The sequence below is a fragment of the Leucoraja erinacea genome, chromosome 1 (assembly GCF_028641065.1).
Source record: "Leucoraja erinacea ecotype New England chromosome 1, Leri_hhj_1, whole genome shotgun sequence".
In the NCBI taxonomy this organism is placed as follows: Eukaryota; Metazoa; Chordata; class Chondrichthyes; order Rajiformes; family Rajidae; genus Leucoraja; species Leucoraja erinaceus.
In genome coordinates this window covers 134585136-134606921 of record NC_073377.1, presented here as the reverse complement: position 1 = coordinate 134606921, position 21786 = coordinate 134585136, and the positions used below count along the sequence as shown (strand labels likewise).

Sequence of the window (21786 nt, the reverse complement as noted above, 5' to 3'; positions counted from 1 at the left end):
ATAGAATACAGTATGAATAAAATGAAGTAAAGTTACAGTGTGTCGCTATCACTTCTTTACATGGTGTCATACCTCGTACCTTTGCGCCTCCTGTTTATCGGCTGTTTATTTAATTTTGCCCCAGTTTTCTGTTCCCCCTCCCTCTCATTTCCTCATTATGGCCACTTCTTGTCGCAAGCCCGATGTGCTCGTTTTCGATTCAGACATTGCCCATCGATGGGATGTCTTTAGACGTGACTTCGACCACTATGTCACAATCGCTCATCCTGCCGCCACCCCTGAAGTCAAAACTTCTCTACTTCTCAACCTGGCTGGTCCCGATGCCCTGGCTCGGTCAGACTTCTTCGTCTACGCTGCGGGTGAATCTGCTCGGGACCCGTTATGTTTATTGGCTCAGTTTACCGCGATTTGCGACATTCCCTCTAACTGCATTTTAGAAAGTTTTAAACTGTTCGGGCGGCGTCAGCACCCTGGTGAATCTGCTGAGAATTATGTCGTTGCGCTGCGACACCTGGCCAGGCAGTGCCGCCTTGACACGCTGACCCCCGAGGAACTGACCAGGGACCTTCTGGTTTACGGTCTCCGCGATGAAAAGCTCAGGGCTGAACTTTTGCGCAAGCCCGACCTGTCTTTTAACCATGCATGCCTGCCGTTTAGCCGAAGCTGTCACCTCGGCGGTGTCACCGGCTGATCAGGACATTAACTTTGCCAGCGTTACTAGCCGTCGGCGGAACACGACCCCGCCACAACCTCCGGGGTCCGGCACTGCTCCCGGGGGACACGCCCAGCAAAGGTACCCAAATTGTAACTTTGCCGTTCATCAGTACAACGTATGCCCTGCTTTAGGCAAAACGTGCAATTACTGCAAGAAACTAAACCATTTTTCTGCTGCCTGCCGTTCCCGTGGGAAGCCTCCTGCTGCTCCAAGGCATATGTTAAACAACTTGGAGCAAACTGATAGCGAGCTCGGTTCCCAGTACCATACCAACAAACTCCCTGTGTCTGAATCTGGGTCCTCTCAGGGGGAGTCCAGCATTTTTTCTGTGTTGGATGCACCTGCCGTGATAACAGACCCTTCAGTTCGTGTAACTGTGAACAACTCAACCCTCACCGCTAAAATTGATACCGAAGCTGTTGCGAATGTTATGTCAACAATCCTCTTCAATAAGATTAGGTCTAATGAGCAAGTTACTTCTGATCGCTCCACTTTACATGCCTACGGGGGAGGGGTACTTGTCCCTGTGGGAAAGGCAACTCTGCGCTGCAAGATACTGGAAACCTCTCAGCCTCTTCCTATCTTCTCGATTCCAACTGCATTACCCTGTTGGGCATCCAAGCTTGCCAGGACTTGGGCCTGGTCTCCTTCCACCATGACATCCACAAGATGCAGGCCCTAATGGACCCGTTGACTGAATATCCTGACCGCTTTGATGACGAGCTGGGCAAGCTGCCCTGCCACTACAAGATTGTAGTCGACCGCAAGGTCGATCCAGTGGTCCCTGCGCCACACCGTGTTTCCTTCGCCATGATGTGGCGGATTTCCGCTTCCTGGGAATCCATATTGAGGAGGACCTGACGTGGAGCGTGAACACCACTGCGCTGCTGAAAAAGGTCCAGCAGAGACTGCACTTCCTGAGGGTGCTCAGGAAGAACAACATCACTCAGAGACTGCTGCTGTCCTTTTATCGGTGCTCCATTGAGAGCATACTATCATACTGTGTATGCGTGTGGTACACCAGCTGCACAGCGGCTCAGAGGAAAGCGCTCCAGAGGGCCATTGACAACGCCCAGAGGATTGTCGGCTGCCCTCTCCTTACCTTGGAGGACTTACACAGTTCCCGCTGCACCAAAAAAACCCAGAATATCATAAAGGACATTTCCCACCCCGGACACTCCCTGTTTGAACTGTTGCCGTCAGGCAGACGGTACAGATCTACAAGGACAAGGACAAACAGACTCAAAAACAGTTTTTACCCCACTGCTATAAAGGCACTAAATGTAGCCGCCAAGGAACGCAGGGGCGATACAGACTAAGGGACTGTGGTAACTGTGAAATCGACAGAAGGATGGAGGGTTGGGTGTGCATGCGTGCTGTGTTCGTGATATTTATTTAGTTGTTTATCTTTATTATTTTACCGTGTATGTATCGTTAGCTTTTAGAAATGTTTGAATGCTGCACTGACTGGCTGACATTTTAAATTTCGTTGTACATGGTCCATGTTACAATGACAATAAAAAAACTATTCTATTCTATTCTATTCTATGATGGACAAAGTAGAATTGACGCTGCACAGCATGGTGAAAATGGGCATCCTAAAGGCGGTCAGCGAACCCACCAAGTAGGTCTCCACCATGGTTGTTGTCGCGAAAAAGGACAAAAGCGAAATACGCATTTGCATCAACCCCAACGACCTAAACCTTGCCATCAAACGATCGCACTACCCCATGAGAACAGTAGAGGATGTCGCTGCACAGGTTGGTCCGGCCACAATCTTTTCTGTCCTCGATGCCAAGAGCTCCTTTTGGCAGATACCGCTTGACGAGCAGTCCTCGGACCTGACAACTTTCAGCACCCCCTTCAGCAGATTTAAGTTCCTCCGAATGCCATTCGGAACCAACTCTGCCAGCGAGGTGTTCCAACGGACAATGGAGCAACTGTTTGCCGGTCTACCGTGTGCCATCATCGTTGACGCCATCCTGGTCTACGGAAAGGATTTCGCCGAGCACGACTTCAACCTCCGCCAAGTCCTAGACCGGGCCCGGAAGATCAACTTGAAACTGAACCCCAAGAAGTGCCGGTTCCGCGTCCCGGAGGTCACATATGTTGGGCATGTATTCACAGCCTCGGGGCTGAAACCTGACCCACAGAAAATGGCTGCCATCTCCGGGATGTCATCACCTACTGATATGCCCAGCCTGCAACGTTTCCTGGGCATGGTAAACTACCTGGGGAAGTTCATCCCCGACCTCAGCGAGCTCAGCCCTGAGGGATTTGATAAAGAAGAACACGGCCTGGAACTGCCAGTCTCCTTCGCGTCCCGTACCATGACCCCTGCCGAACAGCACTACGCACAGATCGAGAAGGAGCTACTGGCCGTGGTGTTTGCCTGCTCCAAATTCAAGGACTATATACTATGCAACACTTTCACCATCGAAACAGATCACCAGCCGCTTGTCACCATCGTCAACAAGTCGATCCATGTTGCCTCATCCCGACTGCAGCGCATGATGCTGCAGCTCCAGCGTTTCACTTTCAACGTCGTTTTCCGAAAAGACAAAGACATGTTCGTGGCCGACTCGCTATCCCGCGCCCCGCTAACATCCACCGATAGCCACCCCTATGAAATGTCTGACCTGATGGTGCTCAATGTCAATATTGACCCTTCACAGCAGATGAAGTCTCTGGTCGAGCACACTGCCGATGATTCTGCCCTGCAACAGCTTGCTGCCATCATATAAACCATATAACCATATAACAATTACAGCACGGAAACAGGCCATCTCGGCCCTTCAAGTCCGTGCCGAACACTTATTCTCCCCTAGTCCCATCTACCTGCACTCAGACCATAACCCTCCTTTCCTTTCCTGTCCATATACCTATCCAATTTATCATTCGATTATCATTTGCATAACATTTGCAGCCGATCGCCCCTAGTTCCAACACACAACACCAGAGCCTCCCATCTCATCTCGCTGCTACCATCAGGATGGAGGTACAGGAGCCTGAAACCTGGCACCTCCAGGTCTAAAAATAGGCTCTTGAACACTATGTAGACACAAAAAGTTGAAGTAACTGCAGTTGTATAGGGCTCTGGTAAGACCACATCTGGAGTATTGTGAACAGTTTTGGTCTCCTAATTTGAGGAAGGACATCCTTGTGATTGAGGCAGTGCAGCGTAGGTTCACGAGATTGATCCCTGGGATGGCGGGACGGTCATATGGGGAAAGATTGAAAAGACCAGGCTTGTATTCACTGGAGTTTGGAAAGATGAGGGGAGATCTTATAGAAACATATAAAATTATAAAAGGACAGGACAAGCTAGATGTAGGAAAAATGTTCCCAATGTTGGGAGAGTCCAGAACCAGGGGCCACAGTCTTAGAATAAAGGGGAGGCCATTTAAGACTGAGGTGAGAAAAAACGTTTTCACCGAGAGAGTTGTGAATTTGTGGAATTCCCTGCCACAGAGGGCAGTGGATGCCAAGTCACTGGATGGATTTAAGAGAGAGTTAGATAGAGCTCTAGGGGCTAGTGGAGTCAAAGGATATGGGGAGAAGGTAGGCACGGGTTATTAATTGGGGACGATCAGCCATGATCACAATGAATGGCGCTGCAGGCTCGAAGGGCCGAATGGCCTCCTCCTGCACCTATTTTCTATGTAACTCAGCGGGACTATCCTACACCAGGGACAATTTTTACAATCTTACCGATGCCGATTAATCTACAAACCTCCACGTCTTTGGACGGGCTGGCCTGACCGTCGTTCCGCTCTGCCGGCTGGCGCTGTGCCCTACTTCCTGGTCCGTAATGAACTAGTACAACACGACGGCGTGGTAGTGAAAGGACACAAGGATGTTGTGCCTGCTGCGCTGCACGACCACTATTTTCAGGCCGCTCACCGCGGTCATCCTGGGGCCGAAGCCACCTTGTCTCATGCCCAGAGCCAGTTCTACTGGCCTGGTATGGCTCAATACATCTGGGAGAGGGTCTCCTCGTGTTCCACCTGCAACAGTCTCGCCCCCCCCCCCCCCACCAGCAACGACAGCCGCTTCTGCAGCAGGCTGCACCCGAACTGCCCTGGATGGCGGTTGCCACTGACATTTTCGAGTGGCGAGGCAAATACTTCTTGGTCCTCGTCGACTCCTACTCCAACTGGTTCGAGGTTGACCAGCTGCACTCCCTCACCTCTTCGGCCGTTGTCGATAAGCTGCGCCGCCATTTCTCTACCTTTGCCACCCCGGCCAGCCTGCAGTCGGACAACGGCAGCCAATTCACGAGCTCCGAGTTTAGGGCTTTCGCTGCCAGCTGGAACTTCCGCCACTTCACCAGCAGCCCTGAGTACCCACAGAGCAACGGTCTGGCCGAGCACGCCGTCCGCAGTGTAAAGAACTTGCTCGAACAATGTCGCTTGTCTCACTCCGACTTCTTCCTATCCCTCCTTAACCTTCGCAACATATCCTGTGACCCTGCAATGGGTTCCCCTGCCCAGCGGCTCATGTCTCGCACTACCACACCCCCGATCCCGGTGGCCCAGCGCTCACTCATTCCCTCTGTCCTCCAGCCCGCAGCTGTTCAGGAGCGCATTGCCTTTCAGCGCGATGTCCAGAAGCGCTCCCATGGCAAGTCCTGCCGCCCCCTGCCGCGCCTTTTCCCCGGTCAGGTTGTCCGCATGCAGACCCCCTCCGGTCCCTCCAGGCTCGCAACTGTCGTCGCCTCTGCTGGGTCGCCTCGGTCCTATCTCGTCGACCATGCAGGAACCATCTATCGCCGGTCCCGCCAACATCTGCGGCTCGTCAACGAGCCGCGACCACCACCCGCAGATCCTGTTGTTCCCCCGCTGCAATTTCAGCCTCCAGGCGATGCTCGGCCCATCGCTCCTCGCATGCCACGGTCTCTACCCTCCCAGCTATCTCCGCCCGATCCTCCTCCGGTTCACCCTCCCTCGCCTGCCACAGTCCACTGCGAGCCCCGCATCCCCTCATGCCCTTCTGCTCTTGTCTTCTCCGTCCCCGACCGGCTCACCTGTTCCAGTGCAGCCGTCTGCACCTGTTGCCGTACTGCCTCCACTTGTTCCTGCAGGGAGGGAAGATGGCGAGATGCGAACCCAGTCGGGACGTGTTGTCAAGCCGCCTGTCCGCTATGGCGATTTTGCTTAACCATTTCTAGCGCATGAGACGTGGTCTCCCTGTCACTACTTTGTTTGCCTTTCATTTCCAAGGGGAAGGATGTAGATGACATATGCATGTGACCCTTAATATAGTTACCTCATCACTACTAACCACTCCCCATATCACAAGCATAATTACAACCTCCCCACCCACATATCGCTCTCTAGTTTCCGTGACAGACCACGTACAGCTAGTGCTCTCTGTAATGCCACAGTATGAATAAAAGAAGTAGTCACAGTGTGTTGATAACACTTCTTTACAAGGGAGGAGGGAGGGGTTTGGGGAGGGGTGAGAGAGGGATGGGTGTGGGGGAGTCCATCTATTCCCCACTCCCTATCACCCCCACTCCTCTCCCTCTATTCCCACACTCTCCCTCCTCACCTCCCCCATTCCCCACTCTCCCTCCCTACTGCCTCCAAGGGAGGGGGGGTGGGTAAGAGGGGGAGAGGGGTAGGGGTGGGTATGTTACAAAACCTACCTGAATCGTCATTGGGAATCTGCCCAAAGCCATGTCCGCGAATTGGGCGCTGTTTGGAGGGGGCGGGTTTAAAACGCGATTTTTGCTAGGCTGTTCTAATCGCAGATGTTCAGCCTAGTAAATCATTAACGAAAAATCGCTGCAAGACCCGGTCGCAAAAGGTATTATTAGTTTTATAGGCCTCGAATAATAGTTATAATAGTTTTAAAATCACTCTCTCACTCCGCAACCTCTCGCAGCCCCAGGGTTTTATAAAGCAAACAATTAAAGGCATGTACCTTATTTTTACATTAAATGGGGCGTGTATATAACCCTGTATATAAAGTTTTCTATAGCGAGTAGTTCATTTTGGGCTTTTTATATCCCGCAGTATTTTTCTCGGCATTTGAGGGCACAAATCCAGCGCAACGTGAACGTTCTAAACCAGCGCGTTCACACGAACCCACTAGAAAAGCCGATTTAAATGGGCATTTATTTACAGCAATTGAACACTAAATTCCTTCCATTTGGCCTATAAATTAATGTAAATTAGATATAAAAATCATGTTATATTGTGAATTATTTGTGAATAAACTTTGGACATTTAGGTTATTTAAGAAATGGATAGATGTTTATATCTAGTAATTGAATTTTGATTAAACATGATTTTCTTTTTTAGTATTTACTATTTGTTTTAGCGTTTAACTTTATAATCTCTACCTTTTTTTCTAAAATTGAAAAATTGAGGAAAAACAACGTGTACAGAGTTGCTTATTTGTTGCAGTCTGAGGAGTATGATGATGCTACTGATTATGATATGCCAATGTACCAGCTAGCAGCTGATCTTCTCCATAAAGACTTGGTCTTTTGCTAGAAATTGTAATTTATTTACCTATCCATAACTGACACAGCATATTATACAATAATATTAAAGTTCTGATCTTGAGAATATCACATTTTTGAATTTTCAAGGCAGCCTGGTTGTTTATTACCATTTCTGTCACATCGGTCAATTTTGTAATTAGCTACAATTAGGTAATTAGCTAATTATATGCTTTAATTTCATGTCATCCAAGTAAGATTGTTTTATATTTTTTCAGAATGCTTCAATCTATGATAGGTGAAAATTTCATTCAGTTCTCTTAATTCTTAAGAAAGTTACGGGCTTTTGACTATCCAAGATCACAGCTTTTTTTGTAATGTCCATTGAAAATCAATAGGGAACAAGATGCTAATTTCCGAGTAAGAAAATGGCCATAACTTTTTTAATACTTGAGATATGAAAGTAAATTTGGTGTCAAATTAAACTTGTTGTTATGCTTTATCTGATGGGATAAATTGCAGACTTGATTTTTAAAATCTCAAAATTTTGTAACATTGCTAGTAGGGGGAGTGGTGGTAGAGGCAGAGAGGGGTTGGGGAAAGGGGTGGGGGGAAGACAGGGTGGGGTTGGGGTGGGAGGGGGGGAGAGGGGTGAGGAGAGAGAGGGAGATGGAGAGGGGGGGAGGGAACGGGAGAGGGGAGAGAGAGGGGTGGGGGAGGGGGTGAGAGAGGGTGGGGGGGGAGGGGTGAGAGGGTGGGGAGAGGGGTGGGGGAGAGGGGGGGAGAAGTGGAAGCGTGGGGAGGGATGGGGGGGAGAGAGGGGTAGGGGGGAGTGGTGAAAGAGGGGTAGGGGGGGGGGGGGTGGAAAGAGGGAAGGGGGGGGGGTTGGGAAGAGAGGGGGAGGGGGAGGAGAGGGAGAGGGGTGAGGAGAGGGGGAGGGGTGTGGGGAGAGGGGGGGGGGAGGAATGAGGGAGGGGGAGAGATGTGTGGGGGATCGGGAAGGGAGATGGGGTAGGGGAGGGAGGGGAGAGGGGTGGGGGTAGAGAGGGGGGGAAAGAGTGGGGAGGGAGATAGGGAAAGGGGTGGGGGGGAGAGAGGGTGGGGGAGGGAGAGAGGTGGGAGGGAGGTGGGGGGGAGAGGGTGGGAGGGAGGGGGAGAGGGGTAGGGGGAGTGGTGGGAAGAGGGACAGAGGGGTAGGGGGCGGGGGGGGGGGGGAGGAGAGAAGGAAGGAAGGGGAGGGGGGAGAGGGGTGTGGGGGAGAGGGGATGGGTGGGAGGGGGGAGAGAGGGAGGAGGGAGATGGGGTAGGGGAGAGAGGGGGAAGGGTGGGGAGGGAGGAGGAAGAGTGGGGAGGGGGAAGGGGTGGGGGAAGGGGTGGGGGGGAGAGAGGGAATGGGGGTGGGGGGAGAGGGAAGTGGGTTGGGGGTGGGAGGGTGAGGAGAGGGGGAGAGGGATGAGGAGAGGGAGATGGGGAGGGGGAGGGGGAGGAGGGAGGGGAGAGAGGTGTGGGGGAGGGATGGGAAAGGGAGATGGGGGTAGTGGAGGGTGGGGAGGGAGGGGAAAAGTGTGGAGGGGGGGGAGAGGTGTGAGGGAGAGGGGAGGGGGGAGATAGGGGAAGGGGGTGGGGGAGGAGAGTGAGGGAGGGGAGGAGAGGGTGGGGGAGGGAGAGGGTGGGGGGAAGGGGGGAGAGAAGTGGAAGTGGGGAGGGTGGGGAGAGGTGTAGGGGGGAGTGGTGGAAGAGGGATAGGGGGAGGGGGCGGGGGAAGAGAGGGATGGGGTGGGAGGAGGAGGGGGGAAGAGAGGGAGAGGGGGGAGGAGAGGGAGAGGGGGGAGGAGAGAGGGGTGGGAGAGGGGCAGGATAGAGGGATGGGGAGGGGGAGAGAGGTGTGGCGGAGGGGGGAGGGATGGGGGAGGAAGGAGATGGGCTTGGGGCGGGAGGGGAAGAGTGTGTTGGGAGAGGAGAGGGGTGGAGGGAGAGAGAGGGGAAAGAGTGGGGAGGGAGAGTGGGAGGAGTAGGGGCAGTCCATCTATTCCCCATCACCCCCAATCCTCTTTCTCTATTCCCACACACGTGATCACGCGCTTCGACACAGGCTGCAGGGGGGGGCTGGGGCTAGTGCAAAGGGATATGTAAATGAGATCCATGCCGATTGGACATCTGTGAGGGATGGCATTGCGACATCACACAATGGAACCTGCTGCAACATCAGGCGGTGGGGCGGGGCTGTGGCAGGAGCAAAGGCATATGTAAATGATCCATTCCGATTGGACATCTGTGATCATTGGGCATTGTGACATCACACGATGGAACGTTCACCAACATTCTATGGGTGAGAGCTGTTATTTTTTAACATTTTGAAATTTTGGGGGGGGGGGGGGGGAAGGATTTTATTAAAAATGTGTACATAAACACGACTAAATTTAATGAGTGGATTAGTGAATGTAAAAGTGAAATCTCTACCGAAATGGAAAAAATCTCGGAGTTCCTGGGTGCGATTTTTGCAGACAAAGGAACCAAAGGCCAAAAATCTAATCTGAAAAAATATCTGAAAATGGAATTTGATACACCCACAAGACACACACACACACAGAGTTTTAATATATAGATATACATATATGTGTGTATATATATATATGTGTGTGTGTGTGTGTGTGTGTGTGTGTGTGTGTGTGTGTGTGTGTGTGTGTGTGTGTGTGTGTGTGTGTGTGTGTGTGTGTGTGTGTGTGTGTGTGTGTGTGTTGTGTTGTGTGTGTGTGTGTGTGTGTGTGTGTGTGTGTGTGTGTGTGTGTGTGTGTGTATACACACACACATTCTCAAAAACAAACAATAATAGTGCAATAAGAATAATAAATTGAAGGCCGCTGAGGCTAGTTTAACTTGGCATCATGTTCGGCCCAATCATTGTGGGCCAACAGGCCTGCACCTATGGTGTTCTCTTCTATGTAAACTCAGTGGTCAAGCAGCATCTGTGGAGGGAAATGGACAGATAATGTTTTGGGTCAGTCCCTCCTTCAGACTGATCAACATTATCCTGTAACCTAATACCTGTTTATCAATACGCCACCATTGTATCATCTATAAATGGGATTATTGATTACTGTGTAGACCACTGACCACTGTTTAGTCCAAGCTCACAAGCAGCTGTCACCCAGCCATATTTGGATCCATTTTACCAACTTGTCCTGGATGCCTGGGTTTAACCTCTTGGACCAGTCTCCCACCTGGCCTTTCAGCAATGGCCTTCCACAGGGCCACGTAAACAGGTTCACTGGTTCAATAGGGCGTTATTTGTCACATATGCACTTACACTGTGACATTCCTTTTGCATATATTACACATGCAGATGCCACCATGTTTTGGCACGTTTATTTAAACTCCAAAGTCTGGTTGGCTCTCACGCTCGCTGTATTGGAGCAGTTCCCACGAACTGACATCCCTCTCTTCTCCTTGCCCAGCCATCTTTGTGTCCCAGGGGCACCTCCTGCAGCCGACCTTGAAGGCGCTGGAGGCATTACTCTTTCTCCCCCCCCCCCCCCCCCCCCCCCCCCCCCCCCCACTCACAACCCTCCTCACATCCGACATCTCCAGCTGCTTCCCCATTATGCCGTCTGATGAGCATTTTGGTGGATTACTGATGCGTATTACTCCCACTGCTTCTTAATTGGTGGGATAGACCCTGCCACAACTACCTCCTCTGGCAGCTTGTTCCATGCACCCACCACCCTTTGTGTGCAAACGTTACTCCGCAAATTCCTATAAAATATTTTCCCCTTCACCTTATCACTATATATATCCAGTGATCACAATACCATTAGTTTCAATATAATTATGGAGAGGGTCAGAACTGGACCTAGGGTTGAGATTTTTGATTGGAGAAAGGCTAACTTTGATGAGATGCGAAATGATTTAAAAGGAGTGAACTGGGACATTTTGTTTTATGGGAAAGATGTAGAAGAGAAATGGAGGACATTTAAAGGGGAAATTTTAAGAGTACAGAATCTTTATGTTCCTGTTCGGTTGAAAGGAAACAGTAAAAATTGGAAAGAGCCCTGGTTTTCAAGGGAAATTGGACATCTTGTTCGGAAAAAGAAGGAGATCTACAATAATTATAGGCAGCATGAAGTAAATGAGGTGCTTGAGGAGTAAAGGAATGTAAAAAGAATCTTAAGAAATAAATTAGAAAAGCTAAAAGAAGATATGAGGTTGCTTTGGCATGTAAGATGAAAGTAAATCCAAAGGGTTTCTACAGCTATATTAATAGCAAAAGGATAACAAGGGATAAAATTGGTCCATTGGAGAGACAGAGTGGACAGCTATCTGCAGAGCCAAAAGAGATGGGGGAGATATTGAACAATTTCTTTTCTTTGGTATTCACCAAGGAGAAGGATATTTAATTATGTGAGGTAAGGGAAACTAGTAGATTAGCTATGGATACTATGAGTTTCACAGTAAAAGAAGTACTGACACTTTTGAAAAATATAAAAGTGGATAAGTCTCCAGGTCCTGACAGGATATTCCCTAGGACATTGAGGGAAGTTAGTGTAGAAATAGCCGCGGCTATGATAGAAATATTTCAAATGTCATTAGAAACGGGAATAGTCCCCGAGGATTGGCGTACTGCGCATGTTGTTCCATTGTTTAAAAAGGGTTCTAAGAGTAAACCTAGCAATTATAGACCTGTTAGTTTGACTTCAGTGGTGGGCAAATTAATGGAAAAGATACTTAGAGATAATATAAACAGGGTCTGATTAGGAACAGTCAACATGGATTTGTGCCTGGAAGGTCATGTTTGACTAATCTTCTTGAATTTTTTGAAGAGGTTACTAGGGAAATTGACGAGGGTAAAGCAGTGGATGTTGTCTATATGGACTTTAGTAAGGCCTTTGACAAGGTTCCTCATGGAAGGTTGGTTAAGAAGGTTCAACTGTTTGGTATAAATGCAGGAGTAGCAAGATGGATTCAACAGTGGCTGAATGGGAGACGCCAGAGGGTAATGGTGGATGGCTGTTTGTCGGGTTGGAGGCAGGTGACTAGTGGGGTGCCAGGCATCTGTGTTGGGTCCTTTTGTTGTTTGTCATGTACATCAATGATCTGGATGAAGGTGTGGTAAATTGGATTAGTAAGTATGCAGATGATACCAAGATAGGGGGTGTTGTGGATAATGAAGAGGATTTCCAAAGTCTACAGAGTGATTTAGGTCATTTGGAAGAATGGGCTGAAAGATGGCAGATGGAGTTTAATGCTGATAAATGTGAGGTGCTACACCTTGGCAGGACAAATCAAAATAGGATGTACATGGTAAATGGTAGGGAATTGAAGAATACAGTTGAACAGAGGGATCTGGGAATAACCGTGCATAGTTCCTTGAAGGTGGAATCTCATATGGACAGGGTGGTAAAGAAAGCTTTCGGTATGCTTGCCTTTATAAATCAGAGCATTGAGTAAAGAAGCTGAGATGTAATGTTAAAATTGTACAAGGCATTGGTGAGACAAAATATGGAGTATGGTGTACAATTTTGGTCGCCCAATTATAGGAAGGATGTCAACAAACTAGAGAGAGTACAGGGGAGATTTACTAGAATGTTGCCTGGATTTCAACAACTAAGTTACAGAGAAAGGTTGACTAAGTTAGGTCTTTATTCTCTGGAGCACAAAACGTTAAGGGGGGACTTGATAGAGGTCTTTAAAATGATGAGAGGGATAGACAGAGTTGATGTGGACAAGCTTTTCCCTTTGAGAATAGGGAAGATTCAAACAAGAGGAAATGACTTCAGAATTAAGGGACAGAAGTTTAGGGGTAGCATGAGGGGGAACTTCTTTACTCAGAGAGTGGTAGCGGTGTGGAATGAGCTTCCAGTGGAAGTGGTGGAGGCAGGTTCGTTGGTATCATTTAAAAATAAATTGGATAGGCATATGGATGAGAAGGGAATGGAGGGTTATGGTATGAGTGCAGGCAGGTGGGACTAAGGGAAAATAATTGTTCGGCACGGACTTGTAGGGCCGAGATGGCCTGTTTCCGTGCTGTAATTGTTACATGGTTATATGGTCATTTAAGACTGAGGTGAGAAAAAACTTTTTCACCCAGAGAATTGTGAATTTATGGAATTCCCTGCCACAGAGGGCAGGGGATGCCAAGTCACTGGATGGATTTAAGAGAGAGTTTGATAGAGCTCTAGGGGCCAGTGGAGTCAATGGATATGGGGAGAAGGCAGGCACGGGTTATTGATAGGGGACGATCAGCCATGATCACAATGATCTCGAAGGGCCGAATGGCCTCCTCCTGCACCTATTTTCTATGTTTCTTTGTTTCTAAGTTTATTCGTCACATTCGCATATGAGATGTGCAGTGAAATGAAAAGTGGCAATGCTTGTGGATTGTGCAAAAAAACTACAAAACTGAATGGAACAGAATCAGTAATTACCAATTTGTGGGTAAAAAAAGAAAAAATAGCAAAAAAACAGCAATTTAAAAAAGACACCACGCAACACTAAATTGGTACAGTAAATTAGTCCCTGGTGAGATAGGAGTTTACAGTCCCAATGGCCTCTGGGAAGAAGAAACTCCTTCTCATCCTCTCTGTTTTCCCAGCATGGCAACGGAGGTGTTTGCCTGACCGTAGCAGCTGGGACAGTCCGTTGCTGGGGTGGAAGGGGTCCCCCATAATGTTGCTGGCTCTGGATCTGCACCTTCTGATGTATAGTTCCTGAAGGGGGGAGAGTGTAGTTCCCATAGTGTGTTCAGCATTCTTCACTGTGGTGGAAGGCACAAAGTAGTCAGTCCTCCTCCATTGTTCCCCTGTGGTTGGGGCCATAAACCTCTGCAGTCGCCACTGCGGGCGGCCGGATGTACAGGCCCTCTCGGCGGGACAGTAAGTCCCGAATCGGCGCTTCCCTACCGGAGACAGCGGCTTCAGGATGTTGTAGGCCGCTGGCTGGCGGTCGGAGCATTTCTCCGTGGATCTCTGACGAGGGATCCCGCTCCAGATGGTAAGTCCACGCTGCGCCCACGGCTAGAAGCTCCCGTGGCTTCAGGCTGCACAGTCCGCGGGCCAGCGATCGGAGCACTCCCTTCTGACGACCCCGGCGAGGGCTCGCCCGCTCCGCAATGTAAAGTCCACGCTGCGTCCGCTGCTGAAACTCTGGGAAATGCCGCACCAATCCATGGTGTTAGGCCGCGAGGGAAGCAACATGGAAAAAGTCGCCTCTCCATGGAGGAGGCGACCGAAAGCGGTTCCCCCCTTACCCCCGCTCACCACCCCCCACACAAAACACACCAAGAGACATTAAAACACATTTGGACACACTAAAAAAAAACAACAAAAGGAGAAATAACGAACAGGCTGCTGGCAGGGCAGCCGTCTGTCAGCGCCCCCACCAACCTGATTATACTCAATACTCTAACTGATAAAGGCCAATGTGGGCAAACGCCTTTTTGAATACCTTATCCACCTGAGACACAACCGTGCACCTGCACTCCTAGAAGCCTCTGCTCTACAACAACCCCCAGAGGCCTACCATTCACTGTGTAGGTCCTGCCCACGTTAGACTTCACAAAACGTAACACCTTACATTTTTCAGTATTAAATTCCATCAACCATTCCTCAGCCCACCTGGCCAATCGATCAAGATCCTGCTGCAATCTTTCACAACCATCTTCACCATCTGAAAAACCACCCACTTCATCATCAAATTTGCTAATCTTGCCATGTGTTCTCATCCAAATCATTGATATAGATGACAAACAGTAATGGGCCCAGAAATGTACACTGAGGCACATATACACACCTAGTCATACAGTGTGGAAACAGGCCCTTCAGCCCAACTTGCCCATGCCGGCCTACATGCCTCCTCGACACTAGTCCTACCTGCCTGCGTTTGGCCCATATTACTGTAAACCTATCCTATCCATGTACCTGTCCAAATGTCACTTATGATAGTGCCTGCTAAATACAGTCTATATAAACTACTGGGCCTTAAATGTAGGTTACACAAAAAAGCTGGAGAAACTCAGCGGGTGCAGCAGCATCTATGGAGCGAAGGAAATAGGCAACGTTTCGGGCCGAAACCCTTCTTCAGACTGATCGGGGGCGGGGGTGGGTGGGGACAAGAAAGGGAAAAGCAGGAGGAGCCCGAAGGCTGGGGGATGGGAGGAGACAGCAGGGGGGTTGAGGAAGGGGAGGAGACAGCAAGGACTAACAAAATTGGGAGAATTCGATGTTCAGGCCTTAAATGTAGATGGGTTGGTTAGTAAGCTTTTAAATAATACTAACATGGACAGTGAGGAAGGCTGTCAAAAGATAGAGTGGTATATAGATCAGCTATAGGAATGGCCAGTGAAGTGGTAGGTGGAATTTAACCCGAGCAAGTCTCAGGTGTTACACTTTGCGAGGTGAAATCCAAGGAGAGAGTGTCCATAATGTTTGGGACGAAGACCCATCATTTATTTATTTGCCTCTGTACTCCACAATTTGAGATTTGTAATCAAAAAATCACATGTGGCTAAACTGCACATTGTCAGATTTTATTAAAAAGTATTTTAATGCATTTTGGTTTCACCATGTATAACCACAGCTGTGTTCATACATAGTCCGCCCCCCATTTCAGGGCACCATAATGTTTGGGACACATGGCTTCGCAGATGCAAGTAATTGCTCAGGTGTGTTTAATTGCCTCCTTAATGCAGGTGTAAGAGCGCTCTCAACACTTAGTCTTTCTTCCAGTCTTTCCATCATCTTTGGAAACTTTTATAACTATTTACCAACATGAGGACCAAAGTTGTGTCAATTAACGTCAAATGAGTTATTATTTGGCCGGCGGTTCATTCTACAGCGAGACAATGATCCCAAACATTGCTAAAGCAACAATGGAGTTTTTTAAAGCTAGAATATGGTCAATCCTTGAGTGGCCATCAATCACCCGATCTGAACCCAATTGAGCATGTCTTTTATATGCTGAAGAGAAAACTGAAGCGGACAAGCCCCCAAAACAAGCATAAGCTAAAGATGGCTGCAATACAGTCCTGGAAGAGCATCACCAGATAACTGGTGATGTCCACGAATCACAGACTTCAAGCAGTCATTGCATGCAAAGGATATGCAACAAAATTCTAAACATGACTACTTTAATTTACATGACATCGCTGTGTCCCAAACATTATGGTGCCCTGAAGTGGGGGACTATGTATAAACACAGCTGTAATTTCTACATGGTGAAACCAAAATGTATAAAAATGGCCTTTTATTAAAATCTGACAATGTGCATTTTAACCACATGTGATTTTTTTTTCTATTACAAATCTCAAATTGCGGAGTACAGAGGCAAATAAATATGGCACCTTTATATGACATTAGCTAGGATGTATTTGGAGTATTTCATGCAGTTCTGATCCCCCCCAGTACAGGAAGGATGTGGAACTTGGAGGTTCATCCAGGATGCTACCAGGATTAGAGTATCAGCTGTAAAGTGAAATTGTATAAACTTGTATTGATTTCTCCGGAATGTCAGGTGTTGAGGGGAGAGCTGATAAAGGTTCATAAAATTGTGAGGCACAGAAATGGTAGATGGTCAGAACCTTTTTCCCAGGTGAAACTCAAAGACAAGAGAACACAGCTTTAATGTGAGAGGGCAAAGTTTAAATATGTGCAGGGCAAGTATTTTACACAGAGGACGGTGAGTGCCTGCAACACGCTGCCTGGGGTGGTGGTGGTGGCGGCAAATATGATAGTGGTGTTTAAGAAATAAATGGACATATGGATTTGCAGGGAATAGTGCGATATGGATCACATGCAGACAGAAGACATGGCGTCATTTTCGGTATGACCATTGTATCGTGTTCCCGTGTTTCATTGCCTTTTATATTATCAAATGCGTGCTGCACTCAATTTAATTTTATTAACACTTTGAAAAATCAAATTAAATTGGCCAAACAAGATCTCTACAGACCCAAACCATGGGGACAATTCCTGCCTTTCCAAGTGTACACCAATCCTGTCCCTCGGAACATGCTACAAAAGATTTAACCAAACTAAACTGTTGCAATAAATTGCTACCTCCTACATTGGTCTCAATGACCTGCCTTATGCTTGCTGCCCTTCTTGAATAAAGATCCCATCTTTGCTGATCTTCAGCTATCTGGCACCTCACTAGTGGCCTGCTGAGATCCTCTGCTGTTTACTTTACCGTCACGACAGGTCCACTGCAGACTACATCTCCCAGGCCCTAAACTCATCTCTGGAACACCTAGACAACAAAGACTCCTATTTATCAACTGTGGTTCCGCCTTCAGCACCATAATCCCATCCAAATCCATCTCCAAACTACTGTGCCTAGGTATCAGCTTCCACCCTCGGCCACTAGATTCCCAACCTTCTGACCCAGACTACAAACAGTTGAGGATACCACCTCCACAATAACTCTCAAAACCAGTATCCTGCAACGATGCATTCTCAGTCCCCTACTATACTCCCAGATCACAATCAATGATGAGGCAGAGTACAGGAAGGAGCTAGAGAATTTAGTAACATGGTGTCATGACAATAACATCTCCTCCAATGTCAGCAAGATGAAGATGCTAGTTATTGGAAGCAGGAAGCATGGTGCAGGTCATGCCCCAATCAGAATCAGTGGTGCCAAAGTGGAATTGGTTGAGAGCTTCAAGTTCCTTGGCGTTAATATTACCAATGATCTTTCATAGACCAAGAGGCCACACCAATGCCTCCACTTCCTGAGGAAGTTCTGCATGTCTCCAATACAAAATTCTACAAAAGTATCGTGGAAAGCATACTGTCGGGTTGCATGACAGCTGGGTTTGGAAACAGCTCTGCCCAAAACCTCAAGAAATTGTAGAGAGTTGTGGATGTAGCCCAGTCCATCAAACAGACACCATTGACTCTACCTACACTTCATGCTGCCTCGGGAAAGCAGCCAAATAATTAGACTAGTCCCAACCCGGTCATTCCTGCATCTCCCGCTCCCGCCCGGTACAGAAGCTTGAAAGCGTGCACCAGCAGACTCAGGAACAGCTTCTTCCCCTCTGTTATCAGGCTTCTGAATGGCCCATAAGCTAGGGTACTGTCCAATTCACCTCTACCCCATTGTGGACATTGGACTTTGTCTATGGAACTGATGCGCTACAATGCTGAGAACTATATTCTGCACTCTGTATCTTCCCCTTTGCTCTACCTATGGTTACTTGTGTTTGGTTTGATTGTATTTATGTATAGTATATCTGATCGGTTTGGATCAGATATCAAAGCTTTTCACTGTACCTTGGTACATGTGACAATAATAAACCTGAATCTCCTTACCTTCTTCTCATCTGGGCTGCCAGGACTCATGCCGTGAATTATCATCCCCAGTCTGAAGAAAGGTCTGGACATAAAACGTTATCTGTCCATTCGTCCACCGATGCTGCCTAACCCAGAGGTTTTTCCAGCACTTTTGTGCTTTGCTGAAGTTCCTTGTCTCCCTAAAGTAAACTGTCCCCTCTCATTACAGTAGTATTTCCATTCCCCACTCGTGCCTTCTTGCTGTGATCAATGCTCTTTCTCCTTCCTCTTGTGTGAGACACAGACAGACTTTAATCAGAAATATATGAACGGCAATAAAAGATCAGTAATAATCAGTGGCATTATGTGGATAACCCCACCAACAACCATCACCTCAGTAAAATCCCACCCAATGCTTCTCAGGAGGTGGTGAGAGACAGGTGGTAAACATGTCCACCACATCCAGGGCCCTGGAATGAGCTCAGTCAGATGTAGTCGGGAGTGTTCATTGTCATTTGCAGCGGCAGCTTTACGTCCACGTCAACACGCAGATAAATGTAGAAAAGCACAATGAATTACTGATCAGTAATACTGGATTGGGGGATATTTACAGATAAAACATCCCCGGCCATGTAATTCAGTAAGTGGCTCTCGCCGCGGTCCACAACCCCGGAGCTGCCGCCGTTACAAGCGGCAGCCCAGTGTTAGCGCTGGATCCCGGGGCCATCCCAGCTTATCAGATGAGCCTCGGCTTTACCGCGGGCCTGGGGCAGCCGGTGCGGCGGAGCGTCCACGGGCAAGGCGCAGCTCCGGAGCCGGTCAGCGGCGCTCGAGTCCCGGGGAGGGATGTCCAGGTCTGGGGGCGGGGGGGGGGGGTGTATGTCCGCGGCCGGGACCCGCATCCTCGCCCCCACCCGCCAGCCAGATGCTGCGCCGCTCGGTGTGGCCGGGACGAGGGAGGGATGGGGTCTGTCACTCTGTGGAAGCCTCACTCACCTGGTCCGGCGGGGGGCAGCGGCTCGGGTACGTGCTCTGCTTCTGGTGGACTGTCGTGCAGCGGCGAGGTGCCGGTCACATCCTCCATGTCGCCGGGCGGGATGGCGGAGGCGGAGGGCGGGCCGAGGCTGCGCTAATCCCGCCGCGAATCATCAGCGTAACGGAGCGGAGCGGGGGTGGCCGGCGTCGCCTGCCCCATCCCGTCCCACCCCACCACGCCACCGCCACACCTGGAGCGGGCGGCCCCAACACAGCCCGGTTCATCATCCGCACCCCGTCTGCAATCCGCCACCACCCACCGAAATCCCCACTCCCATCTCATTTCCTCTCCCCGCGCTGCGCTTTCCCCTCCCCCCCTCGTATCTCCCCTCCTTCCGCAACCTCTAACCACACCCCCCCCCTCCGTCTCCCCCCACAACCCCCCCCCCCCCCAAATCTCTCCCCCCCCCTCCAATCTCTCCCCCCGCTCCCCCTCAAGCTCAACCCCCACCCAGCCGAGCCCATCTCTGTGTACCCCAACTCCGTGTACTCCGCTCCCCCAACAGCTCAGGCCAAGGTGGTCTATTAGCCCCAAAATCTGGTAAAGATCCAAAGCATGTTAATAATTGATAGGACTAGAATTGAAGCATTCGGCCCATCTAGTCTACTCCGCCATTCAATCATGGCTGATTTATCTTTCCCTCCTGCATTCTACCCATAACCGCTGTACTAATCAAAACCTACTTACCTCTGCCTTAAAAATATCAATTGACTTGGCCTCTACAGCAAAGAATTCCACAGATTCACCACCCTCTGACTAAATAAATTTCTAATTTCCTTCCTAAAAGATCCTTTAATTCTGAGGCTATGACCTCTAGATCTAGACTCTCCCACGAGAGGAAACATCCTCTCCACATCCATTCTATCTAAGCCTTTCACTGTTCTGTATGTTTCAATGAAGTCCCCCCTCATTCTTCAGGCCCAGTGCCGACAAAGGTTAGCCTACTCATTCCTGGAATTATTCTTGTAAACCTCTGGGCCCTCTCCAGAGCCAGCACATCTTTAGATATGTTTATGAAGGAACTGCAGATGCGGATGAGGCAGCATCCATGGAGCGAAGGAAATGGGCAATGTTTCAGGTCCAAACCCTTCCTTAGACATGGTGTCCAAAATTGCTCACATATTCCAAATATGGCCTCACCAGTTCCTTATAAAGCCTGAGCATTACACCCCTGTTTTATATACAAGCCCTCTTGAAATGAATGCTAACATTGAGCATTTACTACCGATTTGACTTGCAGATTAACATTTGGGGAATCCTGCACCAGCACTCCCAAGTCCCTTTGCACCTCTGATTTGTGGATTCTCTCCACATTTAGAAAATAGTCTATGCCTTTATTCCTACTACCAAAATGCATGACACCACACTTTGCTACACTATATTCCATCTACCATTTCTCTGCCCACTCTCCCAAACTGTCCAAGTCCTTCTGCAGAGTCTCTGCTTTCTCTACACTACCTGCTCTTCCACCTCTATTCGTATCATCTGCAAACTTTGCCAATTTTTCAATCCCCTCGTCCAAATCATTAACATACAACATGAAGAGTAACGGCCCCAGCACCGAGCCCTGCGGAACTCCGCTAGTCACTGGCAGCCAACCAGAAAAAGCACCATTTATTGCCATTCTTTGTCTTCTGCCAACCTGCTATCCATGCTAGTATCTGCCCTTTGATACTGTGGACATTGCAGGGGATAGTGTAAAGCCAGTGGCCGGGAATTATTGGAATAATGTCCAATGCCAGGATTCATCTACACCAGGAGAGTCAGCATCAGGAGTAGTCAGCATGGCTCTCAAAGGTGTTGCATGACTGATCTCATCATCGAACAGTACAGCACAGGAACAGGCCCTTCGGCCCACAATGTCTGTGCCCAACATGATGCTAAAATCAACACTTAAGGGGCTGTCCCACTGCGGCGACCTAATCTGCGAGTTTAGAAGTTTGCCCTCGACCCAAACTCGCAGCATGGTCGACATGTGGTCCTAGGAGGTCCTATGAGGTAACTGGAATTCTCCTTCATGATCGAAGGAAGTTCCTGCATACTCGCGGCCTCAGTTTGATCAACAGAAAAATTTTCAGCATGTTGAAACATTTTCCGCATTGGTCGGCATGCTTCTTTTGTACTCGTAGTGCAGTAGAGTGGGGTCGCTATGTAGTTACAGGCAGTCGAGGGCAGCCGTAGGCAATCTCCTTCTCTGACCGGGCATTTTAATTGGCTCATTGGAGTTTTCAGGACCAAGGAAAACCGACCGATAAGTTAAATGCCCGCTAAACTTTATTAAACATTGTCTGGCTACTTAAAAGTATCTCCCATTCCT

At 48.9% G+C, this 21786-nt stretch overlaps 1 protein-coding gene across 4 annotated transcripts in view; it reads right to left on the bottom strand.

Moving 5' to 3' along the window:
• LOC129702089 (clathrin light chain A-like) overlaps positions 1 to 19626 on the bottom strand; it is a 77369-nt gene extending 57743 nt beyond the window's left edge. For 2 of the 4 annotated variants that reach the window (XM_055643646.1, XM_055643665.1), the window contains exon 1: positions 19430 to 19626. In XM_055643646.1, coding sequence (XP_055499621.1) covers positions 19430 to 19517 — 88 coding nt within the window. In that variant the 5' untranslated portion in view covers positions 19518 to 19626. The remainder of the gene's footprint in view (positions 1 to 19429) is intronic. The other 2 variants (XM_055643637.1, XM_055643655.1) reach the window with 1 other exon arrangement.
• Positions 19627 to 21786: the final 2160 nt, after the last annotated feature.